The sequence below is a fragment of the Pleurodeles waltl genome, chromosome 5 (genome assembly GCF_031143425.1).
Source record: "Pleurodeles waltl isolate 20211129_DDA chromosome 5, aPleWal1.hap1.20221129, whole genome shotgun sequence".
Taxonomy (NCBI): domain Eukaryota; kingdom Metazoa; phylum Chordata; class Amphibia; order Caudata; family Salamandridae; genus Pleurodeles; species Pleurodeles waltl.
Genome location: NC_090444.1, coordinates 220,181,122 through 220,200,345, shown reverse-complemented (window position 1 = coordinate 220,200,345; position 19,224 = coordinate 220,181,122). Strand labels below are relative to the sequence as shown.

The window sequence follows — 19,224 nt, the reverse complement described above, 5'->3', positions numbered from 1 at the left end:
ACACAAACTGCTTTGGCCCCAGCTCTACTGGCCTGTCTCCCCACTTCTAAAGACACTGCTCCAGCGACGCGTTCCCAGGGTCCAGCAACCTCTGAAGCCTCAGAGGACTACCCTGCATCTAGAAGGACCAAGAACTCCTGAGGACAGCGGCTCTGTTCACCAAAGACTGCAACTTTGCAACAAAGAAGCAACTTTGAAACAACACGTGTTTCCCGCCGGAAGCGTGAGACTTTGCACTCTGCACCCGACGCCCCCGGCTCGACTTGTGGAGAACAAACACCACAGGGAGGACTCCCCGGCGACTACGAGACCATGAGTAGCCAGAGTTGCCCCCCTGAGCACCAACAGCGACGCCTGCAGAGGGAATCCCGAGGGTCCCCCTGACCGCGACTGCCTGCTTCAAAGACCCGACGCCTGGTAAAGACTCTGCATCCGCAGCCCCCAGAACCTGAAGGATCCGACCTCCAGTGCAGGAGCGACCCCCAGATGGCCCTCTCCCTTGCCCAGGTGGTGGCTACCCCGAGGAGCCCCCCCACCCCCTTGCCTGCCTGCATCGCTGAAGAGACCCCTTGGTCTCCCATTGAATCCTATTGCGAACCTGACGCTTGTTTGCACACTGCACCCGGCTGCCCCGTGCTGCTGAGGGTGTACTTTCTGTGTGGACTTGTGTCCCCCCGGTGCCCTACAAAACCCCCCTGGTCTGCCCTCCGAAGACGCAGGTACTTACCTGCTAGCAGACTGGAACCGGGGCACCCCCTTCTCTATTGAAGCCTATGCGTTTTGGGCACCACTTTGACCTCTGCACCTGACCGGCCCTGAGCTGCTGGTGTGGTAACTTTGGGGTTGCTCTGAACCCCCAACGGTGGGCTACCTTGGACCCAAACTTGAACCTTGTAGGTGGTTTACTTACATGCAAAAACTAACAAACACTTACCTCCCCCAGGAACTGTTGAAAATTGCACTAAGTGTCTAGTTTTAAAATAGCTATATGTCATTTATGTGAAAACTGTATATGCTATTTTGCTAATTCAAAGTTCCTAAGTGAAGTACCTTTCATTTAAAGCATTATTTGTAAATCTTGAACCTGTGGTTCTTAAAATAAACTAAGAAAATATATTTTTCTATACAAAAACCTATTGGCCTGGAATTGTCTCTGAGTGTGTGTTCCTCATTTATTGCTTGTGTGTGTACAACAAATGCTTAACACTACTCCTCTGATAAGCCTACTGCTCGACCACACTACCACAAAATAGAGCATTAGAATTATCTCTTTTTGCCACTATCTTACCTCTAAGGTGAACCCTTGGACTCTGTGCATACTATTCCTTACTTTGAAATAGTGCATACAGAGCCAACTTCCTACAGCGTCCTATACTAGACCTCAGGAAACTCAACAAGTTCCTTCGGAAGCAATCTTTCCGGATGATCACACTATCGGATAGCCTGCACCTCCTCAATCCTGGAGATTTTATGACAACTCTAGATCTCCAGGACGCCTACTTCCACATACCAATACACCGAAAACATCACAAATATCTCCGCTTTACAGTAGCCGGTGCCCATTATCAGTTCAAAGTCCTACCATTTGGTCTCAGATCAGCTCCAAGAATCTTCTCGAAATGCCTTGCCCCAGTCGCAGGTTTCCTCCGAAGCAAGGGTTTCCAGGTGTTCCCATACCTGGACGACTGGCTTATAAAAGCTCTGTCATCTCTACTAGCTTCCAAAGCGACAAACGCCTGCTTAAAACTATTCCACAGTTTGGGTCGAACAGTGAATCTACAGAAGTCAGTTGTGCTTCCCTCATGCAGAAGAGTTTTCCTGGGAGCAGAATTAGACACTATCCAAAACAAGGCATTTCTCACTCTAGCAAGGCAGCAGAAGCTAACCCACTTGGCTGTCAGAATCTTCACAAAAGAGTTTGTTTCAGTACGACTGTTCAAGTCGCTCCTGGGCATGATTTCCTCAGCCATAGTCCTAGTACGGCTAGCAAGACTCAAAATGAGGCCGCTGCAAGAAGAACTGCAACTTCAATGGACCGAGTCGCAAGGGTCCTTCGACGACTTGATAACTATCACACCAAAAATTCGGCAGGCGTTGAAATGGTGGTCTCACACCAACCACCTCTCCCAAGGTCTTACTTTTCTAGCACCGATAACAGACTTTGTCATCACCACAGACGCCTCCTTGGAAGGATGGGGAGGCCACTTGCAGGACATGCGCATTCAAGGCAGATGGTCCAAGCTCCAAAAAGAAATGCACATAAACCTGTTAGAGCTGAAGGCGATCCATCTCACGCTCAAGGCTTTTCTGCCACGCATCGCATGAACATCAGTGTTTGTCAGAACGGACAACACAACAAGTATGTTTTACATCAACAAGCAGGGAGGAACAAGATCCCGCTCCCTCTCAAGAGAAGCTCAGTCTCTTTGGAACTGGCTCACACTGAACAACGTCCGCCTCAGGGTGGAGCACCTGCCTGGGGTCAACAGCGCTCTAGCGGACTCTCTCAGCAGGACGGACGACAACTGCCACGAGTGGGAACTCAACCAGAACATACTCGACTGCATCTTCAAACGATGGGGTCGGCCGATCCTAGACTTGTTTGCCACCAACCTTAACGCCAAATGCCAGTTTTACGCCAGTCGATACCCACTCCCGGGGTCGTGGGGAAATGCTCTTTTGATGAGATGGTCCGGGATCTTTGCACACGCTTTCCCCCCCCCATCCCACTGATTCCCAGGCTCCTCAGGAAAATGAAGGCCGAATGCTGCAGGATCATTCTTATAGCCCCCAAATGGCCCAGACAGTACTGGTACACGGAGCTCCTACTCCGGTCCGTGGCCAATCCAGTCCGCCTTCCTTGCAACCACAATCTTCTAACGAAGAATCAGGGTCTCATCCTACATCCCGACCCAACTTCACTACAATTGCATGCTTGACTCCTGAGTACAGAGAGTTTCACGATATGAACATCGATCAGGAATGTAGACTTATATTATCTAGGGCACGAGCAGAGAGCACAAATAAGACGTACAAACTCAAGTGGAAGAGATTTTGTGTTTGGTGCTCTCAGAACAATTTTCACCCATTTCAAATTTACCCTGAGCAAATTCTTTCTTACCTGCTCTCTCTCTCCAAGGCTGGTCTTTGCCATGCATCAGTCAAGATTCACCTAGCAGCTATAGCCTCATACAGACGATCGGCTGAGATGCCATCCATCGGCTCATCCAGAGTCATTAAGCAGTTTATGAAAGGGCTTTTCCGCACTTTTCCCCCGGTGCGGTTAGCTCCGCCAGAGTGGCACCTTAATATTGTCCTTTCCCAGCTCATGAAAGCTCCTTTCGAGCCCATTCATAGGGCGGAGCTCTAGTACATCACTTGGAAAGTGGCAACATTGCTCACTCTCACCTCTACCAGGAGAGTCAGTGATATACAGGCGTTCACTACTAAAGAACCCTTTTTAGTTTTCTCTGAAGACTTTGTTATCCTCAGAACCAACCCCAAATACATTCCCAAGGTGCCATCTTCGTTCCATCTCAATGAACCCGTTATTCTACGAACCTTTTTTCCAAATCCTACCACGATCGCAGAGAAAACTCTACACTCTTTGGACATCAAACGATGCCTCAAGTTTTATCTTCAAAGTACCAAACAAATCAGAAAATCAGACCAACTCCTAGTATCTTATTCTCTTGGACGACAGGGAACAGGAGTAACCAAGGCCACTATAGCCCAATGGATTTCCTCGACAATCCAATTCTGTCACACCAAGGCAGGAAGACAGCTGACTAGGCGCCCGAGAACCCACTCCACGAGAGCAGTCTCCACATCGGCTGCTTTGTTTCAAGGTATTGCCCTTGATAAAATATGCCAAGCTGCGACATGGAAAACTACGCACTCCTTTACGCAGCACTATTGTTTGAAGTCATCACAAAGAGCCGACTCTCTAGTAGGATAAGCTGTTCTACGCCATCTCTTTCATTAAGTTGAGACCTTTCCTTAGTTATATACAAATGGTTTGAGATGCAAATAACCGTGATTTCTATTATACTTCTATATGAATATGTAATATGTATGTATGTATGTGTGTATATATATATATATATATATGTGTGTGTGTGTGTGTATATCGCCGTTTACAACATGAATTTCAGTATATGTGTACATGTACTTAGAAGTATCTATATTCCTTCGAAGCTCACGATGAAAAATGTATGAGTTAACTATTTATATTGGAGATAGAGGGTCTTCATGCTCGCACCCTCCATCCACGTTGGATATAATGTTTATCAACAATACTGCTGACTATTCAGATTCAAGCATGTGAATTTATGAAAGATCCAATACTGGATAAGAAAACAAGTTACTTACCTGTAACTACAGTTATCCAGTATTGGTATCTTTCATAAATTCACATGCGACCCACCAACCTCCCCTTTGATGCTCACATTTCCTCTCAGGTTATAATTTTTTCACTCTCGTGCTGGAAAATCTGAGGAAGGGAGCTTCTCTGGAGAAGGTTCTAGAGGGTGCTGGTGCCTGATTGGACAGCAGGCAGGTTTGGGTCCTTTCACAAAAGGACATGGATAGGCTATATGAGCAATTGCTGTCTCCATTATAGCCTATGGCAAAAAAAAAAAAAAGGTTAATTGTTGCTATTTTATGTACCGTGGGACTCCGACTTCTACCACGGGGATGATTCAAGCATGTGAATTTATGAAAGATACCAATACTGGATAACTGTAGTTACAGGTAAGTAACTTGTTTTCTTCTCTGCCGGGGCGACCGGTGTTGTCTGGCTTTTCTTAGGTCCACTGGAATCTGATTCTAGGGTTCAGTGGTGCCACCTAAATACCGAATTTCAGGTGGTACAGGGAGTGCCAGGTGGTAGCTAATGGGCTTCTCACCTTTAGGGTGACTACACCCTTTCTATGACCACTTCCTTTGGGAAGTGGCCTAGCCTTAACCCTATTGGCCTTGTTCCTTCCATACAAGATGGAGGAATTTAAAAAGTTGTGTCCACTTCAGCTCGTCCACCCTAAGGGTAGGACTGGCATGAAGTGGGCATATAGCCTAATTTACTTAATTTTCCTGCCAGCCCTGCCGCCAAATGTAGGGTCAGGAACTGGAGGCTGGCCTTCTCTACCATTTGGAGAGTCGTGGGTCACATTTCAAAGGCACCAAGGTCTTTGAAGCTCCCCACCCTGAAATGTCTAACCTGCGTTGGAGAGGAGGTCACACCTCTGCCCAGAGCAGGCCTTTGCTCTGAGCCCTCAAGACCATTGGCTCTCACCTCAGGGGGGCAGAACTCTCTGAGGTGGCTATATGGGTTTTGACCATTCATTGTCCTCACTAAGAGTTGGTAGGTTGTGGGTGCATGTATTAATAAATCCATCACTGGAATCAGTGAGGGTGTCCTAATATGAGATGTTATATACCAAACATCCCTATTGTTAGTAAAGCCATACCGTAGCTTGTGAACTCATATTGAACAGTGTCTAGCACTAGTGATCGCTTACTATGTCTAAGAATCGACAAAGACATAGCAGGAGCATATCATCTCTTGCAGATATATCCACACATGTAATATAATGCACCCTGCCTGAGGGATGGATGGCCTGATGTAGGGGTGACTTACATATATTGCATGCCTTGTTAGGGGGCACGGAGCACAAGCTGTGTGTCATGTTGTGTTTTCACTTTTAGCTGCACCAAGACACACAGCATGCAGTGACAACCTGCATGAGTTAGGTGAGGGGTCCCTGAGGGTGGCACAATACATGCAGCAGCCCTTCGGGACCCTCTTTGGTACCCATACCCTAGGTACCTGGATACTGTTTACTAGGGACTTGCAGGGGTGTCGATGGTATTGCCAATTGGGGGATCTGGCACTGGGGACTTGCATAGCAGGAACCCAGTGTACTTTCATTGAAAATTGCATCATATACCAGGCAAAATGTGGGGGTGACCATGTCAAAAAGAGGCCCTTTCCTATAGGTTCCTACTGGTGGGTCGACCCTCTGCATCATATGACCTGCGATCTCCCCCTCAAGGGATGCCTCCTGTGCCAGCCAGATTCTTTCCTACGTTAGGCCCTTTGCTGATTCTCACCCATTGGTTCCAGCACCATCAGCCCTGACAAAGACGCCACCTCTGGCCCCTCCACAGGAACCTTCCAAATCTAGTAGCCAGGCACCAGGTGCTTTCCCAGCTTGAGCCACTGCCACACCAATGCTACTGGCAAACTGTGGATGAGTTATTCGGGTCTTACCCAGATCCAATTCAAATGCAAAGCCCCATAAAACATGATGTTCGTAGTAGTGAGGTAGCAAAGTTGATGCCCCCCACCTTCTGCGGGCAGCGCTTTGTTTTCTGGCCCTACAAAATGCCAGAGGGCTGGACTCCTCACTGGAGACCAGAGTGGAATGCCAGACATGTCCTGCTGTCCCAGATGTGGCAGAATGTCATGCTTTGTTCAGCAAAGCAGTGGACTTCTTGGAACTCCCCTTGACCACAGCAGAAGCCAGGGTGGATATTTTGACAGAGCACTTTAACCGGCCTCTGCATCATCAGAGTTCTTGTTGCATTCAATAAAGCCCTTCTCCATCCCACTCAGCCTTAAAAAAATTAAAGGCACCCTAACCCCTGCAGTCAGTAGATTGATTGCTAAGGGATACAGGCCTGCGCCAGAGAACCCCGTCATACTCTGATTAGGTCATAGACCTAAATCAGACTTAGGGTCTGATTTAGGTCTTGGCTGAGGGAAATACTCTGTCACAGATATGACGGATATTCCGTCCACTGTATTACGATCCTATTATCTCCTACGGGGAACATAATACACCTGACAGGATATCTGTCACGTTTGTGACAGAGTATTCCCTCTGCCAAGACCTAAAACAGGCCCTTAGTGCTGCATGAAGCACGATCAGGGTGCTTTTGCTATGACCCCAACAGAAAAGGAATCCAAAAACTGGAAGGCAGGTGGCAAAAAAATCTTTTCGGTCTGTAGCTTGGCCTTATGGTCAATGAGTGCAACATGTCTACTTGCCAGGTACACGCATACACTGTGGTAAATGGCAAGTTTGGTGGTCCCTAGTCTCCTGGATCATTTTGGAGACCACTTTGCATAAGTGCTTAGGGACAGCTGGGATGCCTCACTCTATAACTCTGAACTCTGATAGCTGCAGGTAGCTCGCCAGCTACCTGTGAGCAGCTTTCCTATGTGCAGCTTAGCCTACTAATATGGAACCTTTTGCTAGGTTGAATTATTATATGTATACCAAAATTAAAAAATATAACCAGGATGAAAATTAGTGTATTTTCAGAACTCATAAGCTGATTTTTGGAGACAAACTGTTGAATTCTCAATACATATTTAAATATAGTATTTGAGTTGGAGAGATGCATTACTCATGTTTGTACCTTGGTGCCAGGGGAATTGCAGCTTTGACTTTTATGTATTACCCATGTGCAGTAATTTCAAATTGTCAGTTGTCTTCAAAGCGTTTTTGACATTACTGCTGGAACCGCTCTCAGCAAGGTTGTGCTTTGGGTACTGTCAAGGGATATATTGCTGTCTTGTTGGCATTTCTCTGCCTTTCAACCAGCCATGCTTTTACAAATCCCCTATCATAATCAGGTTTGTGAAGGAATTGATACACAGATCCACAGACACTCTTTGGGGTCCCCCAGAAGATATTAAACCTTGTTCGGACTTTTCTGCTTGGTGCTCCTTTGGAACCTATTCAGAGTTATTTGTGTTAACTTTAAAATCGGTTTTCCTTATGGCCATCATTCTGTTGAGGCAAGGTGCGTCAGTCAGTTACAGGCTCTGAGCGAGCCCCTGCCTCTCACGAGCTTCTTCCAGCATAGATAAACTAAGAACCGCTTTCCACCGGAGGCAGTCCATCACCTTTTACCCTCAGCAGCCCTATCCTACAAAGGAGGAGGGGAGAGGTTACACTGGCTGGTTCCCCCTATGGGCTGGCAGTTACTATATTGACTGCACAAAGAATATCGGGTCTGATGACCAGCTCTTTGTAGGGCATGTAGGCAGCAAAAACGGCAAGGTGGTTCAGTAGAGGATTGTTGCACTACATCACAATTGTCTGATATTTTCTCATCTCTGCCTTTTAAAGGCATGGAAAAAATTGATAAAGAACTGATATCGCTGCTGCCCCTTTAGCATCAAGCTGAAGTCAGCACCCCCTACCAGGGGAGGAGAGTTACTGAAAGTGTCAAGATCCAGTCTAGCACCTTGGGATAGTCAACAGATGAGAAAGCTAGTCTCCAGTTGAGTAATCTGCTGGTAGACAGAGTGTACACCAGGAAGATTGCTACCTAAGAAAAGTAACCTTTTCATGTGAGTAGCGAAAGGTAGCACGTACTGTTCTGCGTCATTTAGACACTCCTTACAGATCCATCTGCAAAGCCCTTCAATGCCTAGTAAAATGAATAAGTACTTCCTCAATACCGTACTGTACACTGATGGAAAGAATAGACTGAAAAGAATGCTAACTGGCAATAGGTTAGGGATAATAACTAATCATTGTAATGAAGGTCAGAAGGTAAGGCGGACAAAGGCAACAGACCTCCAGGAAATTGAAGCTATGTCTGTGATTTTATTGTGATTTGTGTGTTTTTATTGTGTCTGTGATTTATTGCACCCATCATCACTTTTACCTATGAAGGGCCTTTGTTTTAGTCGCTTTATTGTGAACCAATCTACGTACTTTAATAAACGTTTAGTAAGAGTTGTGGGGAACGCAATATGAAAAATACAGACTCCCTTTTTTTGTTCATGTTTTTCAAATTAAGTTTTTTTTTTTTCTCCATTCTGTGATATTTATAACCATTTAAATATTTGCCAATTCATAAATGATGTTCTGATTTTTTACGACATGCTATTAAACCACACGTTATTATCTGTGTGCAATACTAATGAACCTTAGCTTGAACTGCAGCTTCTGATACCTTTCTGATACCATGCTTGTACATTATTATACAGGGAGTGCAGAATTATTAGGCAAGTTGTATTTTTGAGGATTAATTTTATTATTGAACAACAACCATGTTCTCAATGAACCCAAAAAACTCATTAATATCAAAGCTGAATATTTTTGGAAGTAGTTTTTAGTTTGTTTTTAGTTTTAGCTATGTTAGGGGGATATCTGTGTGTGCAGGTGACTATTACTGTGCATAATTATTAGGCAACTCAACAAAAAAAAATATATACCCATTTCAATTATTTATTATTACCAGTGAAACCAATATAACATCTCAACATTCACAAATATACATTTCTGACATTCAAAAACAAAACAAAAAAAAATCAGTGACCAATATAGCCACCTTTCTTTGCAAGGACACTCAAAAGCCTGCCATCCATGGATTCTGTCAGTGTTTTGATCTGTTCACCATCAACATTGCGTGCAGCAGCAACCACAGCCTCCCAGACACTGTTCAGAGAGGTGTACTGTTTTCCCTCCTTGTAAATCTCACATTTGATGATGGACCACAGGTTCTCAATGGGGTTCAGATCAGGTGAACAAGGAGGCCATGTCATTAGATTTCCTTCTTTTATACCCTTTCTTGCCAGCCACGCTGTGGAGTACTTGGACGCGTGTGATGGAGCATTGTCCTGCATGAAAATCATGTTTTTCTTGAAGGATGCAGACTTCTTCCTGTACCACTGCTTGAAGAAGGTGTCTTCCAGGAACTGGCAGTAGGACTGGGAGTTGAGCTTGACTCCATCCTCAACCCGAAAAGGCCCCACAAGCTCATCTTTGATGATACCAGCCCAAACCAGTACTCCACCTCCACCTTGCTGGCGTCTGAGTCGGACTGGAGCTCTCTGCCCTTTACCAATCCAGCCACGGGCCCATCCATCTGGCCCATCAAGACTCACTCTCATTTCATCAGTCCATAAAACCTTAGAAAAATCAGTCTTGAGATATTTCTTGGCCCAGTCTTGACGTTTCAGCTTGTGTGTCTTGTTCAGTGGTGGTCGTCTTTCAGCCTTTCTTACCTTGGCCATGTCTCTGAGTATTGCACACCTTGTGCTTTTGGGCACTCCAGTGATGTTGCAGCTCTGAAATATGGCCAAACTGGTGGCAAGTGGCATCGTGGCAGCTGCACGCTTGACTTTTCTCAGTTCATGGGCAGTTATTTTGCGCCTTGGTTTTTCCACACGCTTCTTGCGACCCTGTTGACTATTTTGAATGAAACGCTTGATTGTTCGATGATCACGCTTTAGAAGCTTTGCAATTTTAAGAGTGCTGCATCCCTCTGCAAGATATCTCACTATTTTTGACTTTTCTGAGCCTGTCAAGTCCTTCTTTTGACCCATTTGGCCAAAGGAAAGGAAGTTGCCTAATAATTATGCACACCTGATATAGGGTGTTGATGTCATTAGACCACACCCCTTCTCATTACAGAGATGCACATCACCTAATATGCTTAATTGGTAGTAGGCTTTCGAGCCTATACAGCTTGGAGTAAGACAACATGCATAAAGAGGATGATGTGGTCAAAATACTCATTTGCCTAATAATTCTGCACTCCCTGTAATGTAGATAAATATTGTCTCTGTCTGAATTTTAAGGACAAATATATTGACCTTTTCTTCTTATACAGACTTTTAATATTCAGTGTTATTAATGTTTTAGTCTAATCAGAAAATCAATGCACGTTGGACCACGGAAGAGCAGCTGCTTGCTGTACAAGGTATGTTAAAGTACTTGATTACCTAATTACATTTGAAGTATTTTAGCTCTCCTTTGAACATCTGTACTAATGTGTATTGTATGGGTATAGCAGAATAAATCTTCCATGTCAGTACTCTGGGATCTAAAGTACTCATTTCCGATGTCAAATGTATTGCTAACTGCCCATACTCCACAACATCACTTAGTAATCATAGTCCCTATTTGAAAGTTTTTTGTTTTGTTTTTTAAAGTTCAGACAGTTTTTTTGTTTTGTTTTTCTGGCAAAGGTTGTAGGTCCTTTGTCAAAATGGGCCAGTTTACAGTTCAATAGCTGCACCACAAAAAAAAACATAATTAGTATAGTCAATATAAGAAATTATTTTTTTCGTGACAGTGCGAGAAAGGCAAATAATACTACAGAATACTTGCACCTTTTGTGACATGTCCGTTAGAAGAAGAGGCAAGATATGGACAGAAAACTAGTCAGCTTTTCTTTGCATGACCATGCAAACTGAATTCATGGTTCACCGTTTAGATGTCACTTTTAGCTGTCTTTGGGCAGTGCCCAGTGCTTCCATCATACTTAAAGTGGGCCTTTGATGTTATTGGTTTATTTTCTATCTCATTTATATACCCCTGATTCGATAGCCTTATTCCCTGCTCTTCTGTTCGTCATCCCCAGGAGTGTTTCGTTTTCACACTGTTTTGACTGAATGTGTTTATCCTTCTACTGCGCACTTGCAAGCATTCTATTTTTGTACTTTCAGCACTCCAGTTGTGTGCTTGTGTTTCCTTGCTCTCCTCGTTTTTCTGGCCTCCTGGGCATTCTCTTCATTGCTTCTTCTACTTCCCAGTCCCTCTCTCTGTGTTGAACTTCATTTTTTAGGTCGAGCATAGCAGCGCGGAAGCACTGCTCTTCCAGCATGTTGTTATCTATTTGGGCTTTTTGCCTCGCCCACCACATGCCGATCACTATCGCTCGTTCATGGGCTTGCCATTCAAAAATCCTTTATCATTGGTAAATGCTTTACGTTTGTCCATCTTTGGTGCGGTTTGGTTAGCGCCATGGACATTGACCCTGTTACATGGCTAATTGTACTTTTGCCAATATGTTTGACTGCCAGCAAACTTCTTTTTCCTTTTGTGTGTCTCCTTCACGCTCATGGCGTGGCACTTTGAATCGACTCGCTTATGTAAAACTGTATTACTTTTCATTTTCAATTTATCTGGCAAGAAAAGTCCAGTTAGGAGTTTACAACGTTAATAGCTCTAACTCGAGCAAATGCGAGACCCATTGCATTGCAAATACTTGTTTTATATCATGAGGGCCATGCAACTGCTGTGTTTTTCCATTCTTGCACACATTTATTTAATTGTTTATTTTACATTTTAATTGTTATTTTAAAACAGTAAATTAAAAATGGCAACATGAGTAACATGCACCTCTGACCATTTTGGATAGGATTTTGTTTTATACGAAACTCAATTCAAGATTGCCAACAATGCACATGCATTTTAACACACATGCAAGTGTGCTATCGGCATAAAGCATTCACAAAGCCAACAGCTCTCTTGAGCCGAGACCTGTTAACTTTGCCACATTTTGTTTTTAATTATGACAATCAAGTTAATTTTGATTTGAGTTGTGTGGGATACAAGAAGGACATAAGGTAGATTATTTTGCATATTTTTAGGTACCATGCTCTTGCCTCAGGTTGAGAAAAAATAAAATGGTAAACTACACAGAGCGCAAGGCTTAGTAGCAAATGTTATGAGTATATGTGCTGTGGATCCACTTTTGTTGTTAAGTGATGTGTTGGACAGTACAGCTTTAAACATCACCATGTTCATAAATACTCGATCATGTTTCGTTGGTCTTCTCTCTCCGCAACCAAAATGGTCAGAATGAAGTCAACAACTGTTTGATAGGAAAAATGTGGAGTCAAACCTAAGTATCCTAGCTCATGATTTTCCTTAAAGCTCAAATTATGTTTATTGTAAATATATAAAAGACAGTGCAGCAAAGCACCACCTTAAAGCAAAGATAAGTTCCCAGATATATTGCATATTATCGAACCCCAGTGCTCCATGGCCTATGTTATCAACTCCTTCCCCCAAGAGAGTCCCTATTTTCACATCACGAATAAGAAAAAAAAATGCCTTCCGTTAGCCTCCCACCATTGCAACACCCCCAATATTACAGCCAACTGGAGTCTTCTTCCTTACTCCCTCAAAAACATCATTCTGCCATCCTCCTGCTCAAAAATGTATGTTTTTTTCCTGGTAGTGTACTTTTAGTCTTCCAGGACCGTAGAATGTGGATTTTAGATTAAGCAGACTGATTTAGAAAGTAGATGAGTTTGTAGCTGATTGGCCGCTGACTAAATGATTCCGACAGCAAAGCCTTTTGAGTATTTGCCTTCAGAAAACACTTTACCTCTCAGCCCCTGATTCTGTCATTTGTGGAAGCCAGCTTGGAGTTTGCCCGAAGGATATACTGATACCAGAGGATAGATAAGACTTGAGAGAAATGTTAATTAAACTGGTGAAATTTAAGTAATTCCTGAATTATGTCAAATTACCAAAATTACAAACATGTCACATTACAAATATCATGTCATTTTTGTGCACTTGTGAGACTCATTCATGTTGAAAATATATTGGTACAGACATTTTCAGCTCAAACCAGTCTCTTGTCGGTATCTTCCAAGAGTGTTTTTCACTCAAAGTGCACATTTGCATGAAACAAATCACAAGACACCAGAAAACCACATTTTGTTTACCATGCATTATTTCACAAAATCTTTATGGATTTTTTTAAATAGTGTGGTAAAAAACTTACACTGTTTCGCCCACCCTTAATATAGATGTCTCATGGAGTGAAATACCAGAAACGTTTTCACACATGCAGTAGAAAATATCGGGAATCATTTCCACACTGAGTCTGGCCTGTTATTCACCGATTCCAGCCTTTTTATCGAGCACACATGCCAGCAGAATTTACCAAACAAAATCGCCCAACTTGGTTTTCATTGCTGGGAAAATCCCCTGCTTATATCAGAATTACAACGAAGCCCATAATAGGTTCCTAATAAGGTCGGTGGAACCAAAAGTGGTGGAGTCAGACAGCAGCCAGTTAGCCCTGGTATCTGACGTCTCCCAACTCCTAAATGATCCCTCAGGGATTTATTGATGGTCAGTTAGGGCCCTTTCCACCATCATGTTTGGGTGCTAGTATGTGAACAGTCACCTATGGGTATCTCCACAACCACGTATTTCTGTCTGGTCACTTCTCCTAGAATCTGTACTCTTGAACACATTGAACACAGGATTGGACGCTGGATTCTCATCCTTTTACCCTCTTGATTTGCCCCTCTCAGCCTAATTTTACAGCGTTCAGAACAGACAATACTATTTCTGCTGGTATGCCAGCATCAAAAATGGCTACTTCTCTTACAGAAGTCAGAAAAGACAATCTTATGGCTTTTCCAATTACAGGGAATCCCTGCAGACCTGCTCCCTGGACACTTTGAAGCAAGTCTCGCTTCCAGCCCATAAGACTAAAGCCTACGTTCTAAACTGTGGGGAGAAGAAGCTCACATTTTGTCTCAGAATAGAAGAAAATTACAACTGCTTGGCGGATACAAAGAAAATTAATCTAATGCATGTTCATGAATTTTAAATACATATCAGTGCATGGTGCATGCCTCTGGTGCCAATATTCTTGTGCATTGTGGGATTTAGGTGCACAGCTGCTTCCCATATTGCCTGTAGAAGGCAGAGCCATCCTCTTCTCAGCTCTGGTGGACGGAAGGGAATGCAGCAAATGTCGCCATCCAGTGCAGACTAGACACCACTGACTCCCTGGGTAGAGCCATGGCTTCTATGATGGTGCTGAATCACAAAGCCTGATTAAGGTCTACTGGGTTCACTTGGGAAGTCAAATCTTCGTTGATCGACATGCCCTTCAATGGCTTTCGCCAATTTGGCGACAAGGCTGATGCAGCGATCTAGCGGTTTCACAAATACAGGGTCACTTCCAGATCTCTTGGCCTTTCCCTCTCGACCTGTCCTCAGAAGCAGTCATTTCGCCTCTACAGTGGAAGTGGAGTGGTCAGGGTTTTTTTGGACTCACAAAATATCCAGCATACCTGGTCCTGCAGCCCACCAAGCCTTTTGAGTGCGGAGCCAGAGAGCCCAGAAAGGATGCAAGAGCCAGTCCCAGCACGTTTTCCAGTCCCCTTCCCTTTCAGCTGCTGCAACCTCAAAACCTCTTTAGTGTGCCCTCGTCCTGCACAGCCATCCCATTGACAGCAGAATCAGTTGCCACTTGCCCCGATAGTCAACAGTAACATCAAATAAATGAGTGATTCTGACGATCCTGAAGGGATAAGCCCTACTGTTTTTGAAAGCACCTCCACCCCTCCCACCATTCCAAAAACAGCTGATGGAGGACCATCTCTGTTTGCTTCATCAGAAAATGCAGGCTCTTTAGGCAAAGGAGCCATCAAGAGGGTGCCCCCATCAGAAGTAAGTCGTGGGTGATAGTCCTGCTACTTTCTGGGGCCGAAGAAGGATAGAGGCCTCTGCCCTATCCTAGACTAGCACCCTCATACCTTCTTCTTAAAAAAAAAGAGAAGTTCAAGTTGCTCATGTTGGCTCACTCTGGACACTGGATGGTAGCGCTGGACCTGCAGGATGTGTATTTCCACAACCCCGTCTTGCTGGCCCACAGGCAATACCTGCGGATCGTGGTAGTCCACAAGCATTTTCAGTTGCTGTGCTTCCCTTTTGCCTCAGCAGTGCCCCCTGGTGTTCACAAAATGCCCTTCCCTCCATCAAAGGAGGGCTGGTTCATCTATTTTCAGGCAACACCACGATATATGTTACTGCAACAAACAGGTAAGGGTGGGGTCGTGGACCCTATGCTAGGAGGCCTAGCGCCTCTGGACATGACTGAAACGTCAGGACATTTTCCTGGTTGTACAACACCTGGCAGGCTCTCTGAATGCAGCTGTACAAGATTACTAGTCAGCTATGTCGGCTTTCTTGCGGCTGCTGGATCAACCATCAGTCTTTAAGTCACCATTTGTGACTAGGTTTTGGAAAGCTTTTTTTCCCCACCTTTTTACCACCTACTCCTTTTGTGATGTCCCTGTGGGACCTCAATGTGGTCCTTACTTTTCTTATGTTTTCTCTCTTTGAGACCCTACATAGCTGCCCGCTGTGGTAAAGCCATTCAGAAGAGGACAATCCCCCCCATGGATTGTTCTCTGCCTCAACATGTGCTACACACTGGTAAAGATGAAACCCCGAGGGACTGCCGGCTCACTACACCAGGGGAAAGCTGCCACTACTGCTTTAGTGTGCAGGGTACCTCTCCTGGACATCTGTCAGGCTGCCACATGGACATCCTGCTATACGTTCGCGAAGCACTATTGCTTGGTTAGATCCATCATGATGGGCGTTTTGCTTGTTCGATTCTCCAGGACTTTTTGGTCTAGGCCAGTTCATAGACCCACCTCCAGGGAGGTATTGCTTGGGTATCAGTTCTAAGATGAGGAACCTGCAGTTAGAAGTCTCTGTAGATAGTGCACACTGGTCAAATCATTGGTTTTTATGAGGCTCTGCATTTTTGGAGAGGAACTAACCACAAAAGAAACTGATGTCATTGCGCCAGGATGGTGCCTATATAGGCACCACAATGTCACAATTGACTCCCATGATGTTGATGTGGAGCTGAACGACGCCACCTACCTGTACTGGTCAACATTTTCTAGTTCAGTTCACACCTGGGGTATTTTCGAAGGCAAGGAATCTGCGACTAGCAACTCCGGACTGGGCATCGTATGTTTCCCAGGGAGGCTGGAAGGGTGTGGGGGAAGACGAGGGGGGGTTTCTCTTACTAGGGGTCTGGCTTTGCAGCAGTGCAGCAGCTTTAAAAGTTCCTTGAAAATCCTGCAGTTTTCAGGCAACAATAAAATTTGCAAGATAAGTCTGGCGATTAATGTACTTGCTGGAGAGAGATCAAAGTTGTCTAGTGACAGTTTTGACTCATCTAAGGTAGCAGAGAGAGTTAATTTCCCTGCTGCAAAGAACATCAGATCACAGAACAATATTTTATATCCAGTGCTCTTTTTTGTCACAGCAATCCTTTTGTTACTGTGCAGTTCTTAGGTTACAATCATAATCTAACACAGTGAGCTATGAACTATCCTAATTTTGCTTAAAAAAAAAGGGGTTTCTTGGGTAGAAATAAGCTGTTATTAGTAAAGTCAACCCTAATCACTGAGTTAAGTTCTGAATCCTGAATTTATGCTTCCCCCAGACCAAGCACTCTTAAAAATGCCTACCAGAATGAATGACATGTGAATCATACCCTTTATAGTCCCTTTTGCCTTATGCAACATTTTATATACATTGATTTCCACACGTATGATTTATTGTCTCTAAATGTGTGTGATTTGCCAGTCTGGCCATGGCGTGTAGGTAGAGTTTCTACTAGAAAAAGTGTTACTACGGAAAGTAACTTTACATGTATTAATATCAGGCAAATTTCCTTCATATTGCTCTATTTTATGCACAGACAATTGATCTTCTTCAAAACACAACTAGCTATTATTCAAGATGTCCAGGCCAATACCTGTGTAGATAAATAGCATGGGCAGTTATAAAATATTCTTAAAGTTATATGTGCACTTGTCTGTTCTAAAATGACAATATTTTCATATGAATGTGTCATATTACATGTTGCTACTTATAGTGCTAAATACTCAACAGCCACACAAGTAAGAGTACACATTTTCTGGTTAAATATATGTGGAAATATACTAGGCACAACTTCAGTTGATTGTGAAACACAAAATAAATATGGGTAAATCACAATAAAGTGGGATAAATGGACATACATGTTCAAAACATGAATGCCATAAAATCATAAATGCCTTAATACATCTATTACTGTATATTGGATGCTGTCAATTAAATTAGATTCATTTCAGGTGACCCATACAAAATAAATACATATATTTTGTTAATCAGCTGATTTATGTATGTATCAAGTGCCTCCAAAAGTGTTTTTTTGGCTCAGTGGTAAATGTACACTCTACAAATGTTGGTAGTGAGTCAAGTGCTGGACACTAAATTTCCAATCACATTAATTTTACAACAGCAGCAGTGGAAAATGTCAAACACACATCTCCAAAACGTGTGGTCTCATTAACAGAAACAGAATTGTAATTAAGATCAAAAATAGTAGGAAAGGATGCTACATCAGACTGCACTCGGTAGCAAAAAAAGTGCCTCTAGAGTGGTGGGAAAAGCGTCACTCTTATATGAGTAAGGTTTGTCAGGAGTCCACCAAACATTAACAATACCCAAAAATGTAATTTATTCAGAAAGTCTCATTAGATAAAAGAGTAAAAATGTGTTGCTATAAAGAGGGTCAGCAAGAACAGTTATCTATAACTAATGCATTTGGTTACGTTTAAGACAGTAAAGTAATATTGAGTGGTTTTCCATAAGTGTGCAAGCCAAGGGAACATGCATCAACTAAAGCTGACACGTTTCATCAAGAAAGGCTTTTTCAAGACTTATAATCCTGACAAGATACTGTCCAAATCACTCTGAAGAATAGTCAAAATGATATTAGGTAGTCACAAATAGATTGTAAAGTATTTCCGGACATAAAGAATGTCCAATGACTGGCTCCTGACAAACCGTACTCCTGAATGATGTTAGTTTCTATTCTACAGTTCTTCAGTGTTGATACCTCTTAAAGATTCAGTAGCCACCAATCTTTCTGACCAGTCAAAAATTCATGTTATATAGTTGTCCCTTAATTTGTCTGTTATGAATGAGTTGTGGTGCCCAAGTGAAAGTAGAAGTCTCACAATTTTTACATCATTGCATGAATCAGGAATGTTTTGGTTGGCTCATGATGTAGAGTGTGCAATCATAAGCGTTCATTCTTTCATTTAAAATATTGCATAACGTTTGATGCAAGTGAACAAAGTTTGACTGCATTCTTATGCCACTGTGATTAGTGAGGGTGATACACAAGAGGTTTTGCTTAAGGAATGTAACAACCAACAGATTGCTTGTATTCCTTCATTCTGAAAGTTCGTATTGCTTGTATTGGCTAAAAACAGTTTTAGACCATATATCTGACAAAGTTTGCATAATGGCTGATCATCCACCTTAAGTTAAAATCTTAAATAGTGATTCCTAAACAAACAAACTGCCAGAAACGGTAGGTTTTGCACCAAAATATTAGACTACCATTTAAGGTTGGAGTTAATTCCCATTGGAGAAAACTGTGTTTGCTAACTTGTTATCCAGATCTCCTGTTGGTGGAGGCAAGAAGGAATTTGAATTTGCGTACTATATATGTTTGATAGCTGCAGTTTTGATATGAGTGATGGCTTTAACTCAGTGATTTGGGTTTTATCCTTAAGAATGAATGGATGTGAACCATGGTGGAACAACATATGGGGGGTTATTACAACTTTGGAGG

General features: G+C 43.3%; 1 protein-coding gene across 3 annotated transcripts in view; it reads left to right on the top strand.

Annotated features, from left to right (window-relative positions):
• The window catches only part of RCOR3 (REST corepressor 3), a 328,175-nt gene that overhangs the window by 275,444 nt on the left and 33,507 nt on the right, over positions 1–19,224 (top strand). For all 3 annotated transcript variants that reach the window (XM_069233951.1, XM_069233952.1, XM_069233950.1), the window contains one exon: positions 10,671–10,728. In XM_069233951.1, the coding sequence (XP_069090052.1) occupies positions 10,671–10,728 (58 nt within the window). The remainder of the gene's footprint in view (positions 1–10,670; positions 10,729–19,224) is intronic.